The sequence below is a fragment of the Artemia sp. Qi Xiang Cuo genome, chromosome 3 (genome assembly GCF_049724085.1).
Source record: "Artemia sp. Qi Xiang Cuo chromosome 3, ASM4972408v1, whole genome shotgun sequence".
Lineage (NCBI taxonomy): Eukaryota > Metazoa > Arthropoda > Branchiopoda > Anostraca > Artemiidae > Artemia > Artemia sp. Qi Xiang Cuo.
This window is the reverse complement of record NC_142796.1, coordinates 94,347,422-94,374,108: the sequence shown is the minus strand read 5'-3', so window position 1 is coordinate 94,374,108 and position 26,687 is coordinate 94,347,422. Positions and strand designations below refer to the sequence as shown.

At 38.9% G+C, this 26,687-nt stretch overlaps 2 protein-coding genes across 2 annotated transcripts in view; one reads left to right on the top strand and one right to left on the bottom strand.

Annotated features, from left to right (window-relative positions):
* The window catches only part of LOC148954773 (pre-mRNA-processing factor 19-like), a 114,107-nt gene extending 101,425 nt beyond the window's left edge, over nt 1-12,682 (bottom strand). Inside the window, 1 exon segment of the mRNA XM_089086741.1 lies at nt 12,575-12,682. Coding sequence (XP_088942867.1) covers nt 12,575-12,653 — 79 coding nt within the window. The 5' untranslated portion in view covers nt 12,654-12,682.
* The window catches only part of LOC148954772 (uncharacterized), a 242,402-nt gene that overhangs the window by 26,931 nt on the left and 188,784 nt on the right, over nt 1-26,687 (top strand). The window lies entirely within an intron of this gene.

Below are 26,687 nucleotides of genomic sequence, written 5' to 3'. Positions count from 1 at the left end.
CATTGTAGTTATCAGTAAAAGTACAATTTTCACAGGATGTCCAACTGTCCAATGTATACAAGCATAATTTTCGATGTTGACTGTCTCAGTTTCAAAAAGAAACTGACTCACGATCAATAAAAATGTCTTCTAGGACGTCACAAAATGCCCGTCTAAGTAGTGGATAAAAGCAAAAACATTATATAATTTTGTTTTGTCTGAATTAATATATCTATAGATTGAGTGAAAGCAGCTGGACAAGGAAGACAAAGTTTCATGCAATAGTCCAAAGATGGGGAATCAGTTCCCATTATATCGTTAAGCATTTCTCGAGAAAACATTTTCTGTTGAAGAGATAATTCCAAAAAATTATCATCTAAAACTAAACAATTTTCCAATTTTACTAGATTACGTAAGATTTTCTGGTTCTCAAATATAGCCATTTTAACACTCTCAGTGCCAAATACAGACTGACAATTGCTAGTAACAAACCGTTTTTTATTGATTCTTTTCTTCAATATATTTCGCTAACACTTTTAATCCATCTTGTAGTCTCTACATATGTACCTATATTCACTTTAGCCGCAAAGCATAATAGTTCTTCCGACTTGAATTTGCCTAATTATATAACATATCCTGCACACATCTTGTCAGATTTATGCCTATAGCGTTGCCTATAATAAAGGCCATACGGCTCCAATGTTTTATTATTTATTATTATTATTACTTTTTTCCCAGAGGAACTACATGTGGAAGGGGTCGTCGCATAAACTTCAAAGGGGACTCATTCGATTGGAAATAGAGAGTTCTAGTGCCCCTTTTAAGAGTCAAAAGTGATTGAAAGGCAACTAACACCCCTTCCACGCCCACCATTTCCCCAAACACATCCAATCAAATTTTGAGAAAGCCATTTTTGTTCTCCGGACTTGATTTTCCGTTACAAATTTTGTTTTTGAGGAGGAGATACCCCCCACAGTCCTCAGGGCACGGGTTGTAAGTTATGCCCTGGGGGCATATACTGTTTTTTTTATAGAAAGCTATGTCGTAGAAACTTCAAAAAGGACTCATTCGATTGAAAATTCAAAGAGCTAGTGCCCTTTTTACTGGTCAAAAGTGATTGGAGGCCACCTGACCCCCCTATCACGCCCACAATTTCCCCCCACATATCCAATCAAAATTTTGAGATAGACCTTTTGTTAAACGTTTTTTAAAAATCTTGAAATCTGTTATTTAAATATGAAAACCCCCCCCCCCCACAGCTCGCAGGGCCCGGGGTGTAGGTTATGAGCTGGGGGCATATAAGGTTTTCATAGAAAGGGTTGTCATCGAAACTTCAAAAAGGACTCATCCGATTGGAAATTTAAATGGCTAGTACCCTTCTTAATAGTCAAAAGTGATTGGAAGGCAACTAACACCCCTTCCACACCCACCATTTTCCCAAAACACATCCAATCGAAATTTTGAAATAGCCATTTTGTTCAACGTAGTTGGAAGTTCTGGACATTATATTTTTGAGCAGAACACTACCCCCACAGTCCTCAGGGTAAGGGTTATAAGTCATGCCCTGGGGGCATATATGGTTTTTATGGAAGGAATGTTCGTATAAACTTCAGAGAGGGCTCATTTGATTAGAAATTGAAAATTTTAGTTCACTTTTTAAGCGTCAAAAGATATCGGAGGGTAATCAGCCGCCCTCTCAAACCCTTTTTTCCAAATGCATCCGATTAAAATTTTGAGATAGCTTTTTTGTTAAGAATAGTTCAAAGATCATACAACAAAAACTCCGGTGTCAAAACAAACCCCCCTGCCCATGTATGCCTTGGGGGCATACATGGTTTTTATGGACGGGATGCTCGTATAAACATCAAAGAGGGCTCATTTGATTGGAAATTGAAGGTTCTAGTTCACTTTTTAAGAGTCAAAAGCGATTGGAGGGCACCTAGCCCCCCCCCTCTCTCCGTCCTTTTTTCCTCAAACTCATCCAATAAGAACTTAGAGATAGCCATTTTCTTAAAAATAGTTTAAAGACCATATTACGAAAACTCCGGGGTCAATACAGCCCCCCAGGGCCCGAGGGCACGCGTTATAAGCTATTCCCTGGGGGAATATATGGTTTTTATGGAAGGGATGCTCGCAAAACCTTCAGAGAGGGCTCTTTTGATTAGAAATTGAAAGTTCTAGTTCACTTTTGAGAGTCAAACGATATTGGAGGGCAACTACCCCCCTCCACATCCCTTTTCTCCAAATGCATCCAATAAAAATTTTCAGATAGCCATTAAGATAAAAATTGTTCAAAAGTCAGATAACAAAAACTCAGGTGTCGATACAACCCCCCGTGGCTCGGGGGCAGGTGTTCTAAGTTATGCCCTGGGGCATATATGGTTCTTATGAAAGGGATGGTTCTATAAACTTCAGAGAGGGCTCATTTCATTGGAAATTGAAAGTTTGAGCTCACTTTTTAATAGTCAAAATAGATCTGAGGGCAGCTAGCCCCCCCCACGCCTTCTTTTTCCAAACCCATCTGATGAATATTTTGAGACAGACATTTTGTTAAAAAAAATAGTTCAAAGGTCTGATAAGAAAAACTCCGGTGTGAATACAACCCTCCAGGGCCCAGAAGAAGGTGTTCTAAGTTATGCCTAAAGACATGTATGGTTCTTGTGAAAGGGATGCTCGTATCTAGTTCACTTTTTAAGAGTCAAGAGAGTTAAGGGCAACTAGCCCCCCCACGCCCATTTTTCCCCAAACCCATCCAATACAACTTTTGAGATAGCCAGTTTTTTTGAAAATTGTTTAAAAATTACGTAACAAAAACTCCGGTGTCAACACATCCCCCCAGGGCCCGGGGGGTAGGCGTTGTAAGTGTTGTCCTGGGGGCGTATATGGTTCCTATGAAAAGGATGCTCTATGAACTTCAGAGGGCTCATTTGATTGGAAATTGAAAGTTCTAGTTCAATTTTTAAGAGTCAAAAGATATCCTAGGGCAACTAGCCCCCCCCCCCCCACACACACCCTTTTTCCCCCGAGCCTATCCGATAAAATTTTTAAAATAGCCATTTCATTAAAAACAGTTCATAGGTCAGATAAAAAAATTCCTGTGTCGACGCACTCCCCCCTCCCCCAGGGCCCGGAGGCAGGCGTTATGAGATATGCTCTGGGGGCATATATAGTTCTTATGGAAGGCATGCTCCTTTAGACTTCGGAGAGGGCTCATTTGATTGGAAATTGAAAGTTCTTGTTCACTTTTAAGATTCAAAAGAAATCGATGGACAACTAGCCACCGTCCTCTACGTCAAAAATACATTAGACATTTTTTTTAAGATATATATTTTGTTAAGAAATGTTCGAAGTTCAGATAACAAAAACTCTGGTGTCGACACAGCCCCCAAGGGCCCGGGGGTAGAAGTTGTAAGTTATGCCCTGGGGGCATATATGGTTATGGAAGGGATGCTCGTATAAACTTCATAGAGGGCTCATTTGATTGGAAATTGTAAATTGTAATTCAAGGTCAGATAAGAAAAACCACTGTGTCGATGCAACCCCCAGGGCCCGGGGCAGGCATTGTAAGTATGGCTCTGGGGGTATATATGGTTCTTATGGAAGGTATGCTCGTATAAACTTCGGAGAAGGCTCATTTGATGGGAAATTAAAAGTTCTAGTTCATTTTTAAAGAGTCAGAAGATATTGGAGGTCAACTAGCTCCCCCCCCTCAATGCCTTTTTTTTCCTCAAACCAATCCGATAAGAACTTTGAGATAACCATTTTTTTAAATAGTTCAAAGATCATATAATAAAAACTCCAGGGTCGGCACAACCCCCCAAGGCCCTGATGCAGGCGTTGTAAGTAATGCTTTGGGGGTATATATAGTTCTTATGGAAGGGATGCTCGTATAAAATTCAGAGAGTGCCCATATGATTGGAAATTGAAAGTACTTGTTCCCTTTTTAAGAGTCAGAAGAGATTTGAGGGCAACTAGCTCCCCCCCCCCACACCCCCTGTTTTTCCCCAAGACCAACCGATAAGATTTAAAAAATAGCTATTTTATTAAAAATAGTTCATAGGTCAGATAAGAAAAATTCCTGTGTGGACGCAACCCCCCCCCCACCCAGGGCAAGAAAGCAGGCGTTATGAGTAATGCTCTGGGGGAATATATAGTTCTTATGGAAAGGATGCTCGTATTAACTTCGGAGAGGGCTCATTTGATCGGAAATTCAAAGTTCTTGTTCAATTTAAAGATTCGAAAGAGATCGGAGGGTAACTAGCCCTCTCCTCCACACCCTAAATAGATCCGATAAAAATTTTGAGATAGACATTTTGTTAAAAATAGTTCAAGCTTTAGATAACAAAAACTCCGGTATCGACACAGCCCCCCCAGGCCCGGGGATAGGTTTTGTAAGTTATGCCCTGGGGGCATATATGGTTGTTCGGGGGTAGGCGTTGTAAGTTATGCCATGGGGCATATATGGTTGTTATGGAAGGGATGCTCGTATAAATTTCATAGAGGGCTCATTTGATTGGAAATTGAAAATTGTAATTCACTTTTTAAGAGTCAAAAGTGATCGGAAGGTAGCTAGCCTCCTCCCGCACAATTTATTTTTTTCCCAGAGGCACTTCATATAGAAGGGGTCGTTGTATAAACTTCAAAGAGGCTCATTCGATTGGAAATCGAGAGTTCTAGTGCCCTTTTTAAGAGTCAAAAGTGATCAGAGGAAAGCTAGCCCCCCAAGCCCTTTTCCCCCAAATAAACCTGATAAAAAATTTGAGGTAGCCATTTTGTTAAACATTGTTCAAATATCATATAAAAAAAACTCCTTTACGTATGGTCATTTCTTTAAAAATAGTTAAAAGGTCAGATAAGAAAAACCACTGTGTCGATGCAACCCCCAGGGCCCGGGACAGGCATTGTAAGTATGGTTCTGGGGGTATATATGGTTCTTATGGAAGGTATGCTCGTATAAACTTCGGAGAAGGCTCATTTGATGGGAAATTAAAAGTTCTAGTTCATTTTTAAAGAGTCACAAGATATTTGAGGGCACCTAGCTCCCCCCCCTCAATGCCCTTTTTTCCTCAAACCCATCCGATAAGAACATTGAGATAACCGTTTTTTTTAAATAGTTCAAAGATCATATAATGAAAACTCCAGGGTCGACACAACCCCCCCAGGCCCTGAGGCAGGCGTGGTAAGTGATGCTGTGGGGATATATATAGTTCGTATGGAAGGGATGCTCGTATATACTTCGGAGAGGGCTCATATGATTGGAAATTGAAAGTGCTTGTTCACTTTTTAAGAGTCAGAAGAGATTTGAGGGCAACTAGCTCCCCCTTTCCGCACCCTATTTTCCTCAAACCCATCCAATAAAAACTTTAAGAGAGCCATTTTTTTTTAAATGGTTCAAAGATCATATAACGAAAACTCCAGGGTCCAAAATAATAGAACACCTGGAATTCGGAGAATCTTGCCAGCCGACCGCATTGCACAGGTGCGAGATAATAGGAGCTCCAAATGTAATTGGCCGGTAGAAATCCCATTTTAATCTGCTATTGGGCCGGTAGAAATCTGCTATTGGGCCAGTAGAAAGCAGACTTGGGATACTACTTCTACCAAGCATACAACTTCCACAAATCAGTATCAATAAATAAATGAAACCCAAAACGAACAGAAATTAAAATAAATAACGTTTTGAGTCAAACTCAAAACGAGCAGAAATTAATATGAGTAGGGTTCAAAACCCCTATAATTTCTAAAAGCCAGAGCAAAATTTGTACTTTACTGAGAAAAATTTAAATGAATTTATTTTGTGTTTTACTGAGAAAAATTTAAATGAATTTGTATTGTCAGGTTAATATACATATGCTGATAATTATTCCTTAAAATCTTAATTAATTTTTGATATCTAAAAGCTATAAAAGTGAAAACATTTAAAATAATTTTTTTTCAGTAAAATACAAATTATATTCTGGCTTTCAGAAAGCATAGGGGTTTTGAACCCTACTCATATTAATTACTGCTCGTTTTGCGTTTCATTTATTTATTGATAATGATTTGTGGAAGTTGTATGCTTGGTTGATTATTTCATTCTATTTTTGTTCATTTTTGGTTTAATAGAGCTCTTTACTTTTTTTTGAAAAACTTATTTTGTGGAAAAAGTTTTTTAAATTAATCATTATGAAAAGTGGAAATATTTTATTCTGGTTGTATCTGAAAAGACCAAGGACATTACGGTGAAACCTTGGAGAATGTTGAGGGATATGTTATACTGAATCAAAACAAACAATGTGCATACAGTTCATCATAAAGGACGACATGCAATTTTCTTTAAGAACGGCTAAGGGCATTCAGTTAAAACTTTCGGGACATGTTCAGGGGGATGAGGAAAAATGGTTGTTGGGCCACCAACCACCTGCTATGTCTTTTTAGCTGCCCTAACTCCAAAAATATTTAATTAAAATTATGAAATAGACACCTTGTTTAATATAGCCAAAAGCTAAAAAAACTAAAGATCCTATGAAGATGACATAACTTCACAGCTTTCGAGAGGGATGCTGGACTCAATAAAACACACTGCGCGTGCGCTGATTGTTAGAAGGTATGTGCTTGCTGATTGTCAGAAGGTCGTGTCATCAATATCTAAGGAATGGCTGAGAGATTTAAGTTGAAAATTTCAAGGGATGTTGAAGAGCTATCGGAGGGTAACCAGCCTCCCTGCCCTTTTTAGAGGCTCCCTCCCCATATCCCTGACAAAAATTATGAAAAAGCGATTCTGTTCAAAGCAATCATAAAGTCTATTAACTATGCCTTCGGGGATGCAACCCCCCCCCCCCCCACAGCCCACAGTCCCTCTTTATGCTAAAGTTTGACTCTTTCTCGCAACTCTATTTTTTAAAACAATAAAAACTTTAGCCTAAAGAGCGAGGCGTTGAGGAAGGGACAGCCCCTTTCATATACAGAATAATTTCTGTTTGTTTTAAGTATTAATGTTGCTCCTTACTTTCAGTTAAAAAAACTTTTTTTTTATTTAATTTCAGAAATGCCACAATTCACTGCGCGGTTAGTGCATAGATTCTTAATAGTGCTGTCGCAGCGAATCAGAGGCAACGCTATAGCGTTGCCTATAATAAAGGCCATACGGCTCCAATGTTTTACTATTTATTTATTTAATATTTTTTTCCCAGAGACACTTCATATGGAAGGGCTCGTCGAAGAAACTTCAAAGGGAGCTCATTCTATAGGAAGTCGAGAGTTCTAGTGCCCTTTTTAAGGGTCAAAAGTGATCGAAAGGCAACTAACACCCCTTCCACGCCCACTAGTTCCCCAAACACATCCAGTCAAAATTTTGAGATAGCCATTTTGTTCAATGTAGTTGATTTCCAGATAGAAATTATGTTTTTGAGGAGGACAGTCCCCCACAGCCGTCAGGGCAAGGGTTGTAAGTTATGGCCTGGGGGTATATAAGGTTTTTATATAAAGCTTTGTGGTAGAAACTTCAAAAAGTCACTTCATATGGAAGGGGTCGTCGTAAAAACTTCAAAGGGGGCTCATTCGATTGGAAATCGGGAGTTCTAGTACCCTTTTTAATAGTCAAAAGTGATTGGAAGGCAACTGACACCCATTCTACGTCTACCATTTCCCCAAACACATCCAATCAAAATTTTGAGATAGCCATTTTGTTCTACGTAGTTGATTTCCAGATAGAAACTATGTTTTTGAGGAGGACACTCCCCCAGCCCTCAGGGCAAGGGTTGTAAGTTATGCCCTGGGGGCATATATTTTTTTTTATAGAAGGCTTTGTCGTAGAAACTTCAAAAAGGGCTCATTCGATTGGAAATTCAAAAGGCTAGTGCCCTTTTTAATACTCTAAAGTGATTGGAGGGCAACCCCCCCCCCCCCCCCTCTCACGCCCAGCTTTTCCCAAAACACATCCAATCAAAATTTTGAGAAAGCCATTTTGTTTAACGTAGTTGAAACCTCTGGAAATTATATCTTTGAGCATGACGCTCCCTCCCAAGGTCTTCAGGGCAAGGGTTATGCCCTGGGGGCATATATGGTTCTTATGGAAGGAATTGTCGTATAAACTTTAGAGATGGCTCATTTGATTGGAAATTGAAAGTTCTAGTTCACTTTTTAAGCGTCAAAAGATATTGGAGGGTAACCAGTAAAATGTATCTGATAAAAATTTTGAAATAGCTATTTTGTTAAAAATAGTTCAAAGATCATATAACAAAACTCCAGTGTCGACACTAACCCCAAGGGCCCGGGGGTAGGTGTTTTAAGTTATGCCCTGGGGACATATATGGTTCTTATGGAAGGGATGCTCGTATAAACTTCAAAGAGGACTCATTCAGTTGGAAATTGAAAGTTTTAGTTCACTTTTTATGAGTCAAAAGAGATTGGAGGGCACCTACCCCCCCCCCTCCCTCCACGCCCCTTTTTCTCAAACCCATTTGATAAGAACTTTGAGATAGCCATTTTTAAAATATGTTCAAAGACCATATAACGAAAACTCCAGGGTCGACACAGCCCCCCCAGGGCCCGAAGGCAGGCGTTGTCATTTATGCCTTAGGGAATATATGGTTCTTATGGAACGGTTGCACGTAGAAACTTCAGAAAGGGCTAATTTGATCGGAAATTGAAAGTTCTAGTTCAGTTTTTGAGAGTCAAAAGAGATTGGAAGGCAACTAGCCTCCCACGCCCCTTTTTTCCAGAATGCATCCGATAAAAATTTTGAGATGGACAATTAAGTTAAAAATTGTTCAAAAGTCAGATAACAAAAACTCAGGTGTCGACACAACCGGCCCGGGGGCAGGCATTGTAAGTTATGCCCTGAGGTATATACGGTTCTTATGAAAGGAATACTCGTATAAACTTCAGAGAGGGCTCGTTTGACTCGAAATTGAAAGTTCGAGTTAACTTTTAATAGTCAAAAGAGATCCAAGGGCAACTAGCCCTCCCCTCCCAGGCCTTCTCTCTCCGAACCCATCTGATGAAAATTTTGAGATAGACATTTTACTAAAAATAAAATAGTTCAAAAGTCGGATAACAAAAACTCCGGTGTCAATATAACCCCACAGGGCCCGGGAGAAGGCGTTCTAAGTTATGCCCTAAGGGCATGTATGGTTCTTATGAAAGGAATGCTCGTATAAACTTCATAGAGATCTCATTTGAATGGAAATAAAAGTTCTAGTTTACTTTTTAAGAGTCAAGAGATTTAAGGGCAACTAGCCCCCCCAATGCCCTTTTTTCTACAAACCCATCCGTTACAAATTTTGAGAGAGCCAGTCTTTTAAAAATTGTTCAAAAATGAGATAACAAAAACTCCGGTGTCAACAGAACCCTCCAGGGCCCTGGGGTAGGCATTCTAGGGGGCGTGTATGGTTCTTATGAAATGGATGCTCGTATAAACTTCAGAAAGGGCTCCTTTGATTGGAAGTTGAAAGTTCTAGCTCACTTTTTAAGAGTCAAAAGATATCTGAGGGCAACTAGCCTCTTTCCACACTCCATTTATTTTTTCCTCAGACGCACTTCATATAGTTCAGATAACAAAGTTCAGATAAGAAAATCTCCGGTGTCCAAACAGCCCTCCAGGGCCCAAGGGTAGGCGTTGTAAGTTATGCCCTGGGGGCATATATTGTTGTTTTGGAACGGATACTCGTATGAGCCTCATAGGGGGCTCATTTGATTGGAAATTGAAAGTTATAATTCACTTTTTAAGAGTAAAAAGTGATCGGAGGGCAGCTAGCCTCCCCCCACACTCCATTTATTTTTTCCCTAGACAACTTCATATAGAAGGTGTCGTCGTATAAACTTCAAAGGGGGCTCATTTCAAAGGGAGCAAACTTTTTTCATTTTGATATTGTTACTTTGATACCGGTTTTAATACTTTGATGAAGATTTGATTTTTTTAAAAAAGTTTGATTTTGCACTAAGGAATCTTTAAAAGTTTAAAGTTTATATTAAGTTTATATTAAGTCCTTAAAGTTTATTAAATAAAAAAAACAAGTTTTTTTAACTGAAAGTAAGGAACGACGTTAAAACTTAAAACGAACAGAAATTATTCCGTATATGAAGGGGGCTGTCCTCCTCAACGCCTCGCTCTTTACGCTAAAGTTTTTTTATTGTTTAAAAAATAGAGTTGTGAGAAAGTCAAACTTTAGCGTAAAGAGCGAGGCGTTGAGGAGGGGACAGCCCCTTTCATATACGGAATAATTTCTGTTCGTTTTAAGTTTTAACGTCGTTCCTGACTTTCAGTTAAAAAAATTGTTTTTTTTATTTAATTTTTGAACGTTTTTGAATTAATGCAGGTTTTGATTTTGGCTCGCCGTACATGAATAATTAAAACAAAATTTGCATATTATATTTGGTTAAATGGCTTTCACGAAACTTGTTTAATTTTATTTACGAACGTTTTTATTAGTAATAAATATACGTAACTTAGAATTAACTTACGTAACGAACTTCTATATTCATAAATTTTTAACATAAATTTTTAACACGTATATTAGAGGGTTCGCCCCCTAGTCAATACCCTGCTCTTTAAACTATGTTCGAATTTTTTCCAGTTCTTGAAAAATGACCTCTTAATCACAATCAGTTGATCGGTTGAAAAACTTGTTTTTTTTTATTTAATTCCTGATCTTTTTCTTTAATAATGCTGGGAAATCCGGTGCCCCCTTCATAGCAATTTCCCTTCCCCCCTGAACATTTCCTTCATGGAAAGATCCTTCCAGAGAGCCCCCGACCCGCACCTTCCCCCACCTACCAGAAAAAATCTCCTCTGAAAAAGTCTGTATACGTCCCAATAACCAATCCTATCTGTTAACATTGAGTAAAGTTCATAACTTTCAGCCCTCCCCCAGGGGACTTTGGTGGATCAAGTCATCCTAAAAGACATATTTATCATATTTTCCACCATTTTAAACAAAATGGCTATCTCGTAATTTTGATTGGGTGACTGGGGAAAAATGAGTTTGGGAGGAGGCCTAGCTGCTCTCTATTTTTTGGTCACTTAAATAGGGCACTAGAGCATTTATTTCCGTTACAATGAGCCCTCCTAATATATTCTCGGACGACTTGGCCGATACGATCACCCCTGGGAAAAAAAAACAAAAAACAAACAAACAAACAAACAAACAAACAAATAAACACGCATCCGTGATATTTCTTCTGGCAAAAAATGGAAAATTCCTCATTTTTGTAGATAGGAGCTTGAAACCTCTACAGTAGGGTTCTCTGATACGCTGAATATGATGGTGTGATTTTCATTAAGGTTCTATAACTTTTAGGGGTCTTTCCCCTTTTTTCGAAAATCAGCCAAATTTTCTCAGGCACGTAACTTTTGATGGGTTAGACTAAACTTAATGAAACTTATATATTTGAAATCAGAATTAAAATCTGATTCTTTTGATGTATCTATTGGTAACAAAATCCCGTTTTTTAGAGTTTCGGTTACCATTGAGCCGGGTCGCTCCTTACTTACAGTTCGTTACCACGAACTGTTTGATATGGTCAAAAAGATCACGAACAAAAAAGATCACCGTCATATGCATATCAGCATAAAAGTTGGAGAGTTTGGGGAGCCATTACCAGTGCTGCTAGACAATTTTCTAGGAGGGGCGAGTACTACATGGCCCTTTGTTTGAACAAGATTTAATTGGGAATATTTCTGATTTTTCTATTTCTAAAAAAAGATAATATAAAAAAGATTTACTGTAACAACTCACCATGAAAACCCTAAGAATGAAGACCCTATGATTCATATTTGATATTTCCTTCCAGTGTCATAAGAAATACTTTAAATGATGCACTTCTTTGGGGATGATTATTGGTCTCGAAGCATTGTTATACGAATTTTAAACTTGAATGTAAACAAAATAGGGGCTGAAGGAAGTAGAACCAGCCTCCCTCAAATTTAAGAGAACCTTTGATCAAACAGTTTGCGCCTTCAAACTTTAACTAATGAGCAACTCTTGTTAATTGAAGCCGAGACTCTAGAAAAACGAAGTTTTAAAAACAGTATATGCACCAGCAAAATATATTATTTATGATGATTCTAAATATTCAAAAATGTATTAATTTTAAGATTCTTCGTCAAAAGCTATTGAATATCTTACTTTTCCAGAGAAAAATTGTCAAGCATGTGATCATCCATAGTCAATCCACAGCTAAAATTAGTTTCAATTTTTTTCTGCTGAGGGATGCACCTATCCCAGAAACTTATGAATATATTTTTTAAGAAGATTGGAGCCATAAGAAGATTAGAGGCAGGAACAATCAAGCAATCAGATATATTTTCATTGTACCTAGCACGAACTTAAGTGGAATTCAAAAATTTCCATTAGTACTCTAGCAACGGATTATGATTTAGATATAATTTAATTCCTTTCCTTTAAGAACATATTTTTTATGATTATATTGTAGGATGGATAGAGCCTAGATATCATGGCCCATTGTGGTGGTATCGTACTACCAAAGGTACTGGTTTTGTCCGAAAGAGATATTACAGTTTGCTGGAAGATTTTTGAAGTCCAAAAGAGCGACCTGGTATTGAATTTTTCCAGATTAATATCGCAAGAAATACCAAAACAAATGCAAGACTTACCTGAAACAGAGCCACAGAAACCACAGGCATTAGACGTAATATGCTTCTTCAAGAAGTAAACAGCTATATGGGCACGCATTTTCTTCTTTGTGACCGACTGCTTGCATTCCTCAACCTTGCATAGCCACTAACCACCTCCCACTTCAAGTTGGGACCGTACAGGAATAGTTGGAACTGCAAATCCGGATAAGTATCCCAAGCAGCAAAGTGATCCGGAGCACAGGCAATTGGGCCCCTTCTCAGTCGTAGACAGCATTTCAAACAGAAAGCTGAATTCTGTAAGGTTATATTGGTGGTAGATAGTTCCATTTTGGTTGACAAGATCGTGGACAATTGGGATGCATTCTTCAACGACGATATTGAAGGATCAGTAGCCGAACTCTTTCGACCACCAAATACTTTCTCGCGTGTTGGCTTTTAACTTGAGATTTCGGACATGAACCTGGTCTTTCTGCATTGCTATTATTGCACCAATGGTTGGAATTATGCGATCATTATAGTGAATAAGGTACATACAGGTGTCTCCGACCATCAGACTATCCAGATTTTCGTCTCTGTTAGAATTCAAATCTATAATGTCAAATCTCGTATAGCCTTTCACTCGTTTTAACCGATCCACAGAAAAGGGCTTTCCGAAGTCCGGAGAAATCTCGCGAAGGATTGATCCCTTGTGCAGCGGCTTGTCTTCTATCAGAAAAGAGTCTCTCGACTTAGTACCCTCTGTTTCAGGAATCATTACCTCGAAAATAGGAAGTTCATCAATGCCAATGAGTTCTTCGTTCACCGGACCTCCATTTCAGTTACAAATGCCAGGTCTTCATGATCCTCATTTGCTGTCTGAGTGACATTTGAAGGTGAGCAGCGAATCATCACCCCGTTCATTCAAAGATATCCGTCGTGACAACCAATGCCGTTTGTATTTGAATCATACCAAGGACAGGCAATTAAAAACTTACGTGCTTTGTGGGCTGTCAACTCAGCTATTAAACTAATTTTTACAGACTTAGGATCAATATTGCCAGTCCAATCTTTGACTGAAGTATGGTCAATTCCCTGTGAAAAGCTGACTCTTGATCTATCTGTCTTCATCCAATCTGAATGGCGTGTAAAGATCTCCTTTGATCATATCAGTACCTCAAATTCAATCTTCAAGCTGTAAACAGTCAGCGTTCCTGTCATGGGTAAGAGTGCCTACAGTCCTGAGTTCTCCCTCAACGTAGTCAGAGTCTTTCTGCCCTATAATGAATGGAACATTAACTGAAAGTACTTGATACTTTAAGACGCTGATCTGTGTATCCCGAATCGTTCTCTGATAGTCATGAAATAGTTGAGCTGAGATAAAGTCATTGCCTTTATCAAAAAAGCACGAGTAGAGAAGATAAAAGGCTTGGGATATCAGCAGAAGACTGTCATTGAAGTCCATTCTTGGTTCAACATACATACAAAGCAGTCCCTGCACAATTACAGCTAGAACTTGGAAATCGTCAAACATGGTTTCAAAGTGAGACCAATCATACCTTTGGACCCTAATTGTCTCCATTTTGGCAACCATCAGTTTGGAAGCAATGGGAATGTTTTGATTGTCTGATATGTCAAATAGCTTGCTGGTGCTTTCGATTTCACCCACCTTTGCTAATAGTGGTATTAGAGTGGAAGGGTTAAAATTTGATCTACCTATCGCCACTTTGCTCTGCGAGAGTCGAGTTTTCAACCTTTTTGTCAAATTCTTCGGATCGTAATTTTGAGTTGAATCAAGTGGACCAACTGAAGTCTCAATCTTTGCGTCAGTGGTAAAATACTTCTTCTCATCGCCTATATAGCCTTCCAGCATCAGTCTTCGGGGCCCATCACCATTCATACCAATGTTCTGCAACACTAAGTCCTTTTTCTTTTTATTGAAATTCTTCAGACTCCTGAAGACTATCTGAAACAGTTTTTCTGAGTTTCCGACGAGTTTTTCTTGCACATTCGAACAATTAAGAAGGGCTTTCCTGTCTCCAAGCCGTCAGAATTCGTAGTACAAATATACCACACCAATGCTTCACTCGCTAGATGGATGGCACCTGAATTCATCGCTTACGAAGCAGTTCACAGTAGGATATAGAGTCAGTTTTAGGCATGTGAAGCTCACGACAAAGGTAACTAATACAAATACCTGTTATGAATCCATATTTTGAGTCCCACTGCAACCTTTTTTCAACTTCAATGCCATCGAGTTTGATGCTGATTATTGGAGGAAAGCCTACAGGTGAATTGCTCAAGAGCATATCCAAGTTTTTTTGTAAGTTCAAATATATTCTCTCTTGAACTTGGAAGTAGACGGGTTTGCTAATTACTTGTATAGATTTCTGCTTTAGATCTAATCCAGGACTCGCCAAGTAGACCCAGGTGCTGAGCTGCAGCTAAAAGTCTTGGTCCTCAAATGTGCAGTAGAAGATAACCAATATAAAAATCAGAGATAGTGAAGCCGTTAGCATGATACAGCCCTGAAGCAGCGTCTGCCAAACGCTGAATAGCAAACGAAACTCTTCTCTTTTGTACTAAGCATTGCGAGACTGTTTGACGATCTCTAGGGACATCAAATTCGGCAAATGCTGCAACTAGCCTTTGGTGTACATTTATAACCTTAGATTTGCTCTTCAATGTTCCTTCTAAATTTGAAGTTTTGAGAGCGAGAGACTTGAATTTAGTACGATGATGATCTATTTTTGCTGATAGCTGCGGATGAGTCAAGTATCTGTAATTGGTATGGTCCTCATAAGCCCTCGCTCAGACATTGAACTCATGAACAGCAGTGTTGAATGCAAAACTACTACAGTCTAGGCACTGAGAAAGGCTGAAGAAATTTTGTCTTTTGAGATAGTTTTTATGATAGATTTTTCCTGCTCCTGCAACAAAGTCAAGAGAGCGGAAGTAATGTAGCTGCAAGGAGTAGTGATGGTAGAAATTTTCTGGCAGCTTAGGGGTATATCCATCACAGAGCCTTCTCTTGAAAATTGGTTCTTCGTATGAAGAAATGACAGCTAATTTTGAACTTGTGGAAACAGTTTGGAAGTCTGATATTAAATTTCCTGGTTCTCCGATTATGTCTTGAATTAAAGCCGAAGAGCTGCTTGGCAGAGTTCCACTGACAGAAGTGGTACTATTCAGAAGTAATGACTCTACTGGTAAATTGAGAATGTCTTCATCATCGACTGACTCCAGCGTAATCGGTTGCAATTCTGATAGGTCACTGGTGTCAGGAATCTATATGGAAGGAAGAAAACTAAATAGCTATCTTTACCATCATGTTAATAAATACAAGCTACCATATTCAAATCTTATGCTAGAGCAAAATCTAAAATCCTTCACCTTTGTTTAAAGCATTTCTGAAAGCAGCCAATAGTAATGCATAAGCCCAGGACTCTGATGCAGCTGATTCAATATAGCTCCTATATTCAATATAGGAGCTGATTCAATTGGCTATTATTTATTGCGTTCTTTTGTTTATAATATGTTCAAGTTTACTAGCCCTCCCTCCCATCCAATTTACCACCAACTAACACTGATAATTAATATATTGAACCATGTCACAATTGCTTCGAATGGCAGCTATACTATTTATGAGAATTCCAGGAATATGATTTTAGAAAATATCAGATATTTAGTTGATAAATTTGCTCTTGTTCCTTGCTTGTGTATAATTGCCCTACTTATTTAGGGCTAAAAAGTGGTAGCGTGTTATAACTGAGGCGTTTTGGTAAGAACCGGTACTCAATCTCCAGTGACAACTAATATTTATTATTAAAGAGAATAAAAGGAGAAAATGTTACAATTCTTATTACTATTAACTCTTCCAATAGATCTCTTCTGGGTTGGCCAATCATATATTGCGTGTGTGCCCGTTGTTCAGGAGATTTCCCCTATAGCCCACGTCGTTCACCGAAAAAAAAGGATTATTTTAATTTTAAGGTTATCACATACTTCTAATTGAAAGAGTTACACTTGAATAGCTAGTCAAGGCTTGAGTTCTGAGGTAATTAAGATCCTTTAGTTCAAATTGTTGTTTCTCGGAAACTAGGAATAACCGTATTTGATTAGATATCAATTTGTTTGTTTAACGTAAACCAAGATATCCTATATTTATATCTCCTAAAAGAGATTAGTGTTCCTTGGACCTTTGATAAACTTTAACTTCAGCAGGGAAAACAATTAATTTAATCTATCTTGACAAAAAGGACTTGAAATTCTTAGTTTGATAATATAATTCACCTTTTTCCCTAACCTGTCATAGGCAGCGCAATAGCGCTGCCTAAGTAAAGAACGATGTTAGCAAAATGTATTATTTATTTTTTCTTCCAAACCAGGGCACTTCGTATCAAAGGAGTTGTCGTAGAAACTTGAAAATGGGCTCATTCGATTGGAAATCGGAAACGCTAGTGCCCTCTTTAATAGTCGAAAGTGAATGGAAGGCAACTAACACCCCTTCCACATCCGTCATTTCCCCAAGCACATCCAATCAAAATTTTGAGATAGCCATTTTGTTCAGCATAGTTGATTTGCGGATAGAAATTATGTTTTTGGGAGGACACTCCTCCACAGCCCTCAGGGCAAGGGTTTTAAGTTATGCCCTGGGGGCATATAAGGTTTTTATAGAAAGCGTTGTCATAAAAACTTCAAAAAATGCTCATTCGATTGGAATTAAAAGGGATAGTGCTCTTTTTAATAGTTGAAAGTGATTGGAGAGCAACTAACCCCCCTCTCCCGCCCATCTTTCCCCCCCAACAGTCCATCAAAATTTTGAAATGTCCATTTTGTTCCTCGTAGTTGAAAGTTCTGTTAATTAGATCTTTGAGGATGACACCCCCCCCCCGCTCCACAGCCCTCAGGACAAGGGTTGTAAATTATGCCCTGGGTGCATATAAGGTTTTTATAGAAAGTATTGTCGTAGAAACTTCAAAAAGGGCTCATTTGATTGGAAATTGAAATGGCTAGTGCCCTTTATAATAGTCGAAAGCTATTGGAAGGCAACTAACACCCCTTCCACGCTCACCATTTCCCCAAACTTATTCAATCAAAATTTTGAGATTGCCATTTTGTTCCACGCAGTTGAAAAGACTGAAAGTTATACCTTTGAGCTGGACACTCTTCCTACAGTCTTCAGGGCAAGGGTTATAAATTATGCCCTGGGGGCATAAAAGGTATTTATTGAAATCTTTGTCGTAGAAACTTGAAAAAGGGCTCATTCGATCGGAAATTCAAAGGGCTAGTGCCCTTTTTCATAGTCAAAAGTGATTTGAGGGCAACTAACCCCCCTCTTACGGCCACCTTTTCCCCATACACATCTAATCAAAATTTTTAGATAGCCTTTTTATTCAACGTAGTTGAAAGTTTTAGACATTAGGTCCTTAAGGATGACAGCCCCCCCCCCCTCACAAACCTCAGGGCAAGGGTTGTAAGCTATGCCCTGGGGGCATATAAGGTTTTTTTTATAGAAAGCGATGTTGTAAAAACTTCAAAAAGGGGTCATTCATTTGTAAATTGAAAGGGCTAATGTCCCTTTTAATAGTTGAAAGTGATTGAAGGGCAACTAACCCCCTCTCTCGTACCCACCATTTCCCCAAACTCCTCCAATTAAAATTTTTAGATATCCTTTTTTTTCAACTACGTTGAACAAAACGGATATCTTGTATGAAAATGGATATCATAATGGAAATTAGGTCTTTTAGGATGATAACCCCCTCAGAGCCCACAGTTCAAGGGTTGTAAGTTATGCCCTGGGGGAATATAAGGTTTATATAGAAAGTTGTAGTAGAAACTTTAAAAAGGGCTCATTGGATCGGAAATTGAAAATGCTAGTGCCCTTTTTAAAAGTCGAAAGTGAATGGAGAGTAATTAACCCCCCTCTCACGCCCACCATTTCTTCAAACACATTCAATCAAGGTTTAGAAATGACCATTTTGTTCAACGTAGTTGAAAGTTCTGGAAACTATGTATTTGAGGACGACAAACTTCCCAGAGCCCCCAGGGCAAAGGTTGTAAGTTGCGCCCTGGGGACATATAAGGTTCTTATAAAATAGCGTTGTCGTAAAAACTTCAAAAGGGGCTCATTCAATTGGAAATTGAGAGGGCTAGTGCCCTTTTTAAGAATCGAAAGTGATTTGAGGTTAACTAACCTTTTCAAGCCCAGATTTTTTTGCAAATGGTATCAAGTTTTATACTTCAGATCAACTAGAGGAGGTATGAAACTAAATTAAACACTACTATTTGTGTCCAGATTTTTAAAAGGGTGTATGTTGTTAAAAATTGCTGAAATTTTTCTCCAGCATACAAAGAGCAGGCCAAACTATAAAGTCTTGAAAAACGAAAAGATTTAAAATGTTATTTTCTTTTTCCCTGAAAAGACTAGGTCAATATAAAACGAACAGAAATTAATTAAAAACCACTTTCCACAAAATAAGCTTATCCAAGAAAAGTAAAGAACTCCATTAAACCAAAAATTAGCAGAAATAAAATCAAATAATCTACCAAGCGTGAAACTACCATAAATCAGCATCGATAAATAAATAAACCCAGAACGAACAGAAGTTACAATAAATAACCGAGTCAAACATAAAATGAGCAAAAATTAACATGAGTTGGGCTCAAAACTCCTATGCCTTTCCAAAGCCAGAACATAATTTGCACTTTACCGAAAAAATACAAAAGAATGAGCATTGTCAGTTTAATACACATATACTGATATTTAGCAATCAAAATAATAATATTATTTGATTTATTGAAGTTATAAAAGTAAAAAAAACTTTTAAAGGCAATTTAAAAGTTAAAGTAAATAAAAGTAAAAGGAAATTTTAACGATTCAATTGATAATTTTGTCGGTATAGTCTAAAGTGAAGAAAAGGTTTAATATTATTATCTTTTACTTTACATTTAAAGAAATTGAGACAAGGTAGGTACTTGCCATAATTTGTTAAAAAGGTTACTTACCAAAAGTTCCTTTCTAGTCTGCCCTCCTCACTAAATAGCCCCTATTTTCTCTGATCCGTATATTTTATTCATTTTGGTACTTGATTCGCTTAGCGACCTTCCCTCGTTCTTTTAGCCAATCACCAACCTTTTTGTTAAAAGGTAGTTTTTTTCCAGTATTGCGAGGCCTTGCATTCCTCTTTGTTTTATACAAAACTGATCTAAATTGGGTCTTCAAATATTTATTACGGGTTCAAATGTCGTTCGCCTCTTAAACAAAGTAATGTCACTACAAGATTTATGACTAGTTACACAAAGCGAAGCTATTTTCAAATTTAAGCTAATTTGACATAGTCGCTTTATTTCTGATATATTGGAAGAAAAAAGATTCCAACTTTTACTGAAATTGAGTTACCAAAATTACATAAAAACAAGGTCTCCTTACACTTGCTTACAAGAAATGAATGGAACGGTCAGTTGTAGCCATGCTTCCTACCTAGTTGTCCCACCACTGGGCTGGGTAGCAGGCATATGCTGTTTAGTCAATACCTACCATTTGTCAAACATTAGCTGAGATCATGAATGACGTGGGGGTAATTTGTTATGGGGCATGGGACAGCTGCCCCCTCTAGACCTTTGTTTGCCCCCTTAGGATTTTGAAAGCCATCCTTATCTCCCTGGAAAGGTTTTAAAGTGAGGAGGAAAATTAAAGTTTAAATACTAAATTTAAAAAAAAACTTGGTGGCTTAATGGCAAAACATAAATTTTTGAAGATTATTTACTTGCTATAGTATGTTTTAAGAGGCAAATAGAAAAAAATTGTAGTAGCTAATTTAAAGCCTCTCCGCTGCAAGGCAGGCAAAATTTAGAAGTTTGCCCCTCATTGATTTTTCTGAATCGACACAACTGATGAATAAAGGCATGGTATGAACATGTTACTGAGTGAGAACAAAAATTTTGTAAGCATGCATGACTACGCATATTTAGCTCGGCTGAATAGGAAAGGCAACAGCTGCAATACTTACATCAGTGTTTGGTCGAGTTCCAAGAGCAGCAGTATCAGTAGTAGTTGCTTGTGATTCAGATGTGCTAACAGCAGCATGAATCTGTATTGAAGAGAGAAAACCAAATAAATATCTTCACCATGATGTTAATGGTTAATATTTACCACACTCAAACTGTACATTGGATTAAATTTAAAGTTCAGAAGTTGAGTAGTATCAACCAAACATTGTAATCCCATTTTTTATATTGAGTCTTCAGCAATTTTTTCTAGTAAGTAGGACAGAGTCCATTCTTAGAATAGAATAAGCTCAGTAGCCAGCTTACAGAGAATACAAATAAAACTACACAGAGATGATGATTCAATGGGTTACTATGGTATTTCTTTACCTATTAATGACCCCAGTCGGCCAATCCCATAATGACAGTTGCAATACTTACATTGTTAATTTTGGAAGCTTTTTGAAGCAACCACATGGGTGAAAAAATGTGCTAATTTTTTTAGCAGGTTTATCTTTATTCTTCTGTTGTTTTTTTTTCACAACTCGGGCAATGCTTTCTGAATGCTTTACCACAACTGGGAAAATCCAAAAGTTCTTCATCAGCTATAACTTCCATTTCTCCTGTAAGATTATGTCCTGTTAGCAGAGTTTGGTTTATATTTTCTATTAGTTACAAAAAGACAGTTTAATTATATGATGTATGAGCATATGTGGAGTCCAGGACAGAGTGCAATAGTGCACATAGCACAACAAAAGTATACAGCTAATCTCGAGACTGTTTTGGGTTCAATATTATACACTCAGTTAAAAGTGCAGTAAATACTGTGTTCACATGAAGGTTCTTTTTTTTCAACAGGAAATCAATTATTAACAAACTATTTACAACATTCCAGAAGACTGGTTGTATGAAATGCTAATTGTTTCTGCTATTTAATTTGACTTTTCTTACTTTCTGCCAGCTTGTTTGCATACATAGAATCATAGAACTCAACAAATTACAATTAGCTCTTTTAGCTTTTAATGCTATGAATTACAGTCAAATTAACATTTCTCAAAACACTACTGTTCAACTGCATTTTTTGATGGATATTAAGATACAAGCAGAGATATACGTTGGATGCTGTGACTGCATAACTTATCAATAAAAATGCAGATGTACTACCCCTAATACAAAAAATAAATTATTCCTTACTGTAGCATATATTAGTCAATCTATTGGGCAGCATTTCTGCACCTTTACCAAACTTATCTATTGGGTAAAGGTGCTGCGATGAACTCGTTGCTTGGCTCACGTCAAGTCAATTAGTAGATACGTATCTGAAAACAAAAATACCAATAAACAACAACTTCTTAAGTAACAAAACAATCAAATCATTTCATCTTCCTCCTTTTCTTCGTGTAATTCAACAATCACTTTTGTCGATGCTCAAATTCAACCTGGCCGGGGTTTTGCCCTGACGACCAGAACGAGTGACCGTCGCGCTTCTTCCGTATCTATTCTAATCTGCCTGAACCGGGTCTGTGGCGTTTGCTTATTTCCCTTTGACGCCTACCCTCGGTGTCGGAGGCTCCGCTGTAACAGGGCTCACATTCTCGTGGGGATTGTCTATAGAATCGGGCACGTTTTCGGAAGGCAAAATGTTCATTTATTTCCACTGCTCTTCAATTTTTTTGCTTGGTAATTTTTGCCGTCATACGGGTACGTCACGGTCGGTTCTTGTCTTGGTTTAACGTAAATTCTGTTGCGGCGAAATTTACAACCTCCTTCGAGATGAACATAGTATGAACAAGCCTTAACATCGGTTTTAAAACCGTTTACTTTTTTCCAGGGTCCCTGGTCAGTCAATTGGAACCCCATTTTCTCACCCGATTTTAGCGGTTTTACGCTCCTAGCGTCTCGATTGTAGAACTTGCTTTGGGCCTCTTGGGCCTTCTTCCTCTGTTGTCTGAATCTGTCAAAGTGGATAACCTCTGGCTGCAAGCTCTGTGTGATACTGGGCAGGAGAGATCTCAACTGGCGTCCAATCATTACTTGAGCGGGGGAAAAACCATCAACAGGTGTGTTTCGGTACTCCAAGAGTGCCAAATATGGATCACTCTTGCTCTTGGTGGCTTTCATCAAAAGTCTTTTAGCCGTTTGAACACCTTTTTCACTCATGCCGTTGGACTAGGGATAGTTGGGGCTTGAGGTTGAATGGATGATTCGTCAGTCTGTGATGAACTGCTTAAATTCCTTTCCACTGAACTGGGGGCCGTTGTTGGTTGTGAGTCGCTCGGGCATTCCATATCGGCTGAAATGAGATTTCAGTTTGGCTATGACCTGCCGTGACGTGGTGTTTGTCAGGCGGTCAACCTAAAAACACCGACTCATGTAATCAACAATGACCATGTATTCTTGTCCGTTGAGCTGGAATAGGTCAACAGCTACATGCTGGAAAGGGTAGTCGGGTATTTTGTGCGGGATCATCGGATCCTTCTGTTGGCTCGGGGAAAACTAGGCACATACTTCACACTGGCCAACCATTCTCTCGATATCTCGTGTGATGCCTGACCAGAATACAGAAGTTCTGGCCCTCTCTTTAGTCTTCCTCACTCCCAAATGAGAGGAGTGTAGTTGGTCTAATATGCCTGGTCTCATGCATCTCGGGATGACTATACGCTGTCCTTTTACCACAAGGCAATCAAGTTCTGCCAGCTCTTGGTGGTAATTCCAGAAGGGCCCAAGTTTTTTGTCTAGGTCCTTTTTATTGCTTGGCCAGCCTACTTGTAATGTCTGCATCAGAAGAGTAAGTATTTCGTCTTTTGCTGTTTCTTGGTGTATTTGGACTAGCCTTTGGCTTGCTGTGGGTATAGTTTGAAGGACTGAGTCAACCATAACTTCCAAGTCCACTTGTGTCTCTATGTCTGTATCCGCAAGATGCAGGTGAGATAGGGCGTCCTCTACAGGAATGGTCTTTCCAGATTTGTATCTCAGCTTGATGGCATACGGCTGAACAACCAACATCATTCGCTGCAGCCTTGGAGGTGCCTTTTGTATCGATTTTCCAAAGATCGTCTCCAGAGGCTTGGGGTCCATGGTCACGCAGATTGTTCTTCCGAACAGATATTGATGGAATCTTTTATAAGCAAATGTTATTCCAAGTATCTCTTTTTCCATTTGAGAGTAACGCTGCTCCATCTCACTTAGAAAGTGAGATGCAATGGCAACGGTTGCTCCGTCTACTGTCAGTTGTGCCCTTAGACCATGCTGGGAGGCATCTTTAATCAGCTGGATCTCCTTGGCTTCTGGGTCAAAATATGAGAGGTTTTGACAAATTGCATCCTGAATCCCTTTCTTGGCATCCTCGTAGCTTGGAGTCTATTCGAACTTCTGCTGTTTTGACCGGTCTCGAAGGGGTTTATTCAGCGTCGATAGGTTGGGGATGTATCTGGATAGATAATTATACATTCCTAACAATGTCTGTAGTTCTTCCTGGTTTTGGGATGCAGGCATGTTTTCTAACGCCTTGGTTTTCTCTGGATCTGGGGTGATGCCGCTCGTTGTTAATCTGTGTCCAAAGTAGGTGATGGAAGTAGTATCGATGACACATTTTTCTCTGTTGAACCGAACTCCTTTATCTCTTGCGGCTTGGAGTACTGCTCTCAGCTTGACGTCATGTTCAGCATCGTTACGGCCATCGCCTGCGAAATCATCAATGATCAGCCCGATGTCAAGTTCCCCAAAGACCTCCTCCATCTTTCGCTGGTATTTTTCCTGTGCCGAAATCAGTCCAAATGTGTATCGATTCCATTTATACCAACCTTACATAGTGTTGAACGTTGTCAACTCGGAGGATGGTTCGTCCAACACCGTCGACCAGTATCCATTTCGGGCAACCATCTTAAAGAATTTCTTTGGGCCTTTGTACTTTGCTGCTACTTCATCAAATAAGTATATAGCGTAAAGAGGTCTCTCAATTGCTCTGTTTAGGTCAACAGGGTCTAAAAAGATCTTGAGTGACCCATCTGTCTTTCTTACCAGGACCAAAGAGTTCACCCACTGTGTTGGCTTGATCATTTTTTATATGACTCCAGCCTTTCCAGTTCTTCTTTGAACTTTGCATGCAGAGCAAACGAGATTCGCTTTGGTGGCTGTACAATAGGGATTGCATCCTATTTTAGATATATCTTGCAGGTTCCAGGCAGTGTTCCTATGCCCTCAAAAACGTCACTGAATTCATCTAAAAGGTTTTGTAGTCCTGGTCTAATAGAGGTAGGACTGTTGATGCTGAGGACAAACTTGATCAGCTGAAGCCGTTCACTTGAATGGCAGCTGAGGATGGGTGCTCTATCTCTGCAGACCACATGGAAAGTATGGGTCTGGGGGTTTTGACTCTAGTACTGAACTTTGAGGTTGACCGTCCCCAGTACCTTCAGTTGTCTTCCGATATAACTGGTCAGCACATCCACAGTAGGCAGCATTGCTGGCTTTTTTTGCCAATTTATCAAAGTCTTTCAGTGGCAAAATGTTGGCCTTTGCACTGGTGTCGATCTTGAACCCAAGTTCAATATTATGCTCTACCAGCCTTATTGGCGCATAAGGCTTTTCCGCCTTTTCTTCACTGGAGATGGACTCAATCATGAATTCCATCCCTTCTTCAGCTTTACTTTTTGTTTCAAGCTCGTGTACCGCCTTGCTCTTGCACATTTTGGTGAAGTTGTTCATCTTCCTGCACTTGCTGCACTGCTTCCCTTTTGTTGGGCACTTATGGCTTCTTGAGTATGAGCCACCACAGAAATAATATACAGGGGAATTTTTCTGTCTTTGAACCGTTTCCACCTCCTCTTTTATTGGAATCTGAGACTGTTTGCTGAGCATTAGTGCTTAGGTCTCTTTTACAGTTTCTATAGCTCAACTGCACTCAATTGCTCTAGCCAAAGTAAGTGTGGCTCCCTCACTGAGCAGCCACTCTCGAATTCTTACATTCTTGACTCCAAATATCAATCGATCTCGAACGAGCTGGTCTTCTAGTGTGCTAAATTCACAGTCCTTTGCTAGCACTTTCAACTGAGTAACATACGATTCGATGGTCTCTCCATCCTTTTGGTTTCTCTGGTGGAAAATGTATCTGGCAAAGATGGGATTTGCACTTGGTTGAATATAGGTCTCAAAACTGTCCAGATAAATTTTCGGCTTATTTTGCTCTGTGTCGGTTAAAGTCCAAGTGGAGAATACTTCTTGCCCTTTTTCTCCAGCCCAGATCAGTAAGTACAAGCATTTGACTGTATTTGTTTTCCTACTTAGTGGACCTGATAACATGAGCTCACAATTTCTTATGAATCTTCTCCATTAGGATTTGAGATTGGGGCTTGACCAATTGATTGCTGGAGCTGGTGTGATATTCATGTTGAACTCTTAAAACTTCTGCTTCTGACACCATGTGATGAACTCGTTGCTCAGGTCACGTCAATTCAATTAGTAGATACATATATTAGACCCAAGCACCTGAAACAAAAATACAAATAAACAACAACTTCATAAGTAACAAAACAATCAAATCATTTCAGGTGCAGATTAGTTCCCCCTGATGAAAACAATTTTTTTCTTATTGAATATAATTCAGTCCATTGAGCTGTAAAGTTGCACATAAGCTGTCGAGTAGAAGCTAAATGTGATCCACTTACTTCTTACTGTGTACCCCATTTCTGTTGGTAGGGCCTCTTCACCCTAGGGGGAAGCAATCTGCACCTTTACCATTTTCATTACTTACCAAATCATCTGGTTCCACTACTCTTCTTTCTTTATTTAAACCACGAGGTGATCCAAATCCACATTTCTCAAGCACTTTAAATAATTTTTCCATCCAGTTGCGATTGAAGCGTAACGAGTTCCTGAACTTTTACTTTGAAATTTTATTGAAACTATCGTGCGATTCGGTTTTCTGGATTTTTCCTTAAATCTTCCAGTAACTTTTACTATAATTTGGAAGAACTTGGGTGTTTCCCGGGTTTTCCTTCGTTATGTGAAAATTAGAAATTGGTGGTCAATGACCTCATATAGCCTTAGCCAAATCAAAAATTGGTGGTCCTAATTTGTTGCCCAATTCAGCCAAATTAAAATTGAGTGGTCATTCAAGATCCAAACTAATGGTAATTTTGGGGGTGGGTGGTCCCCTACTAATTAT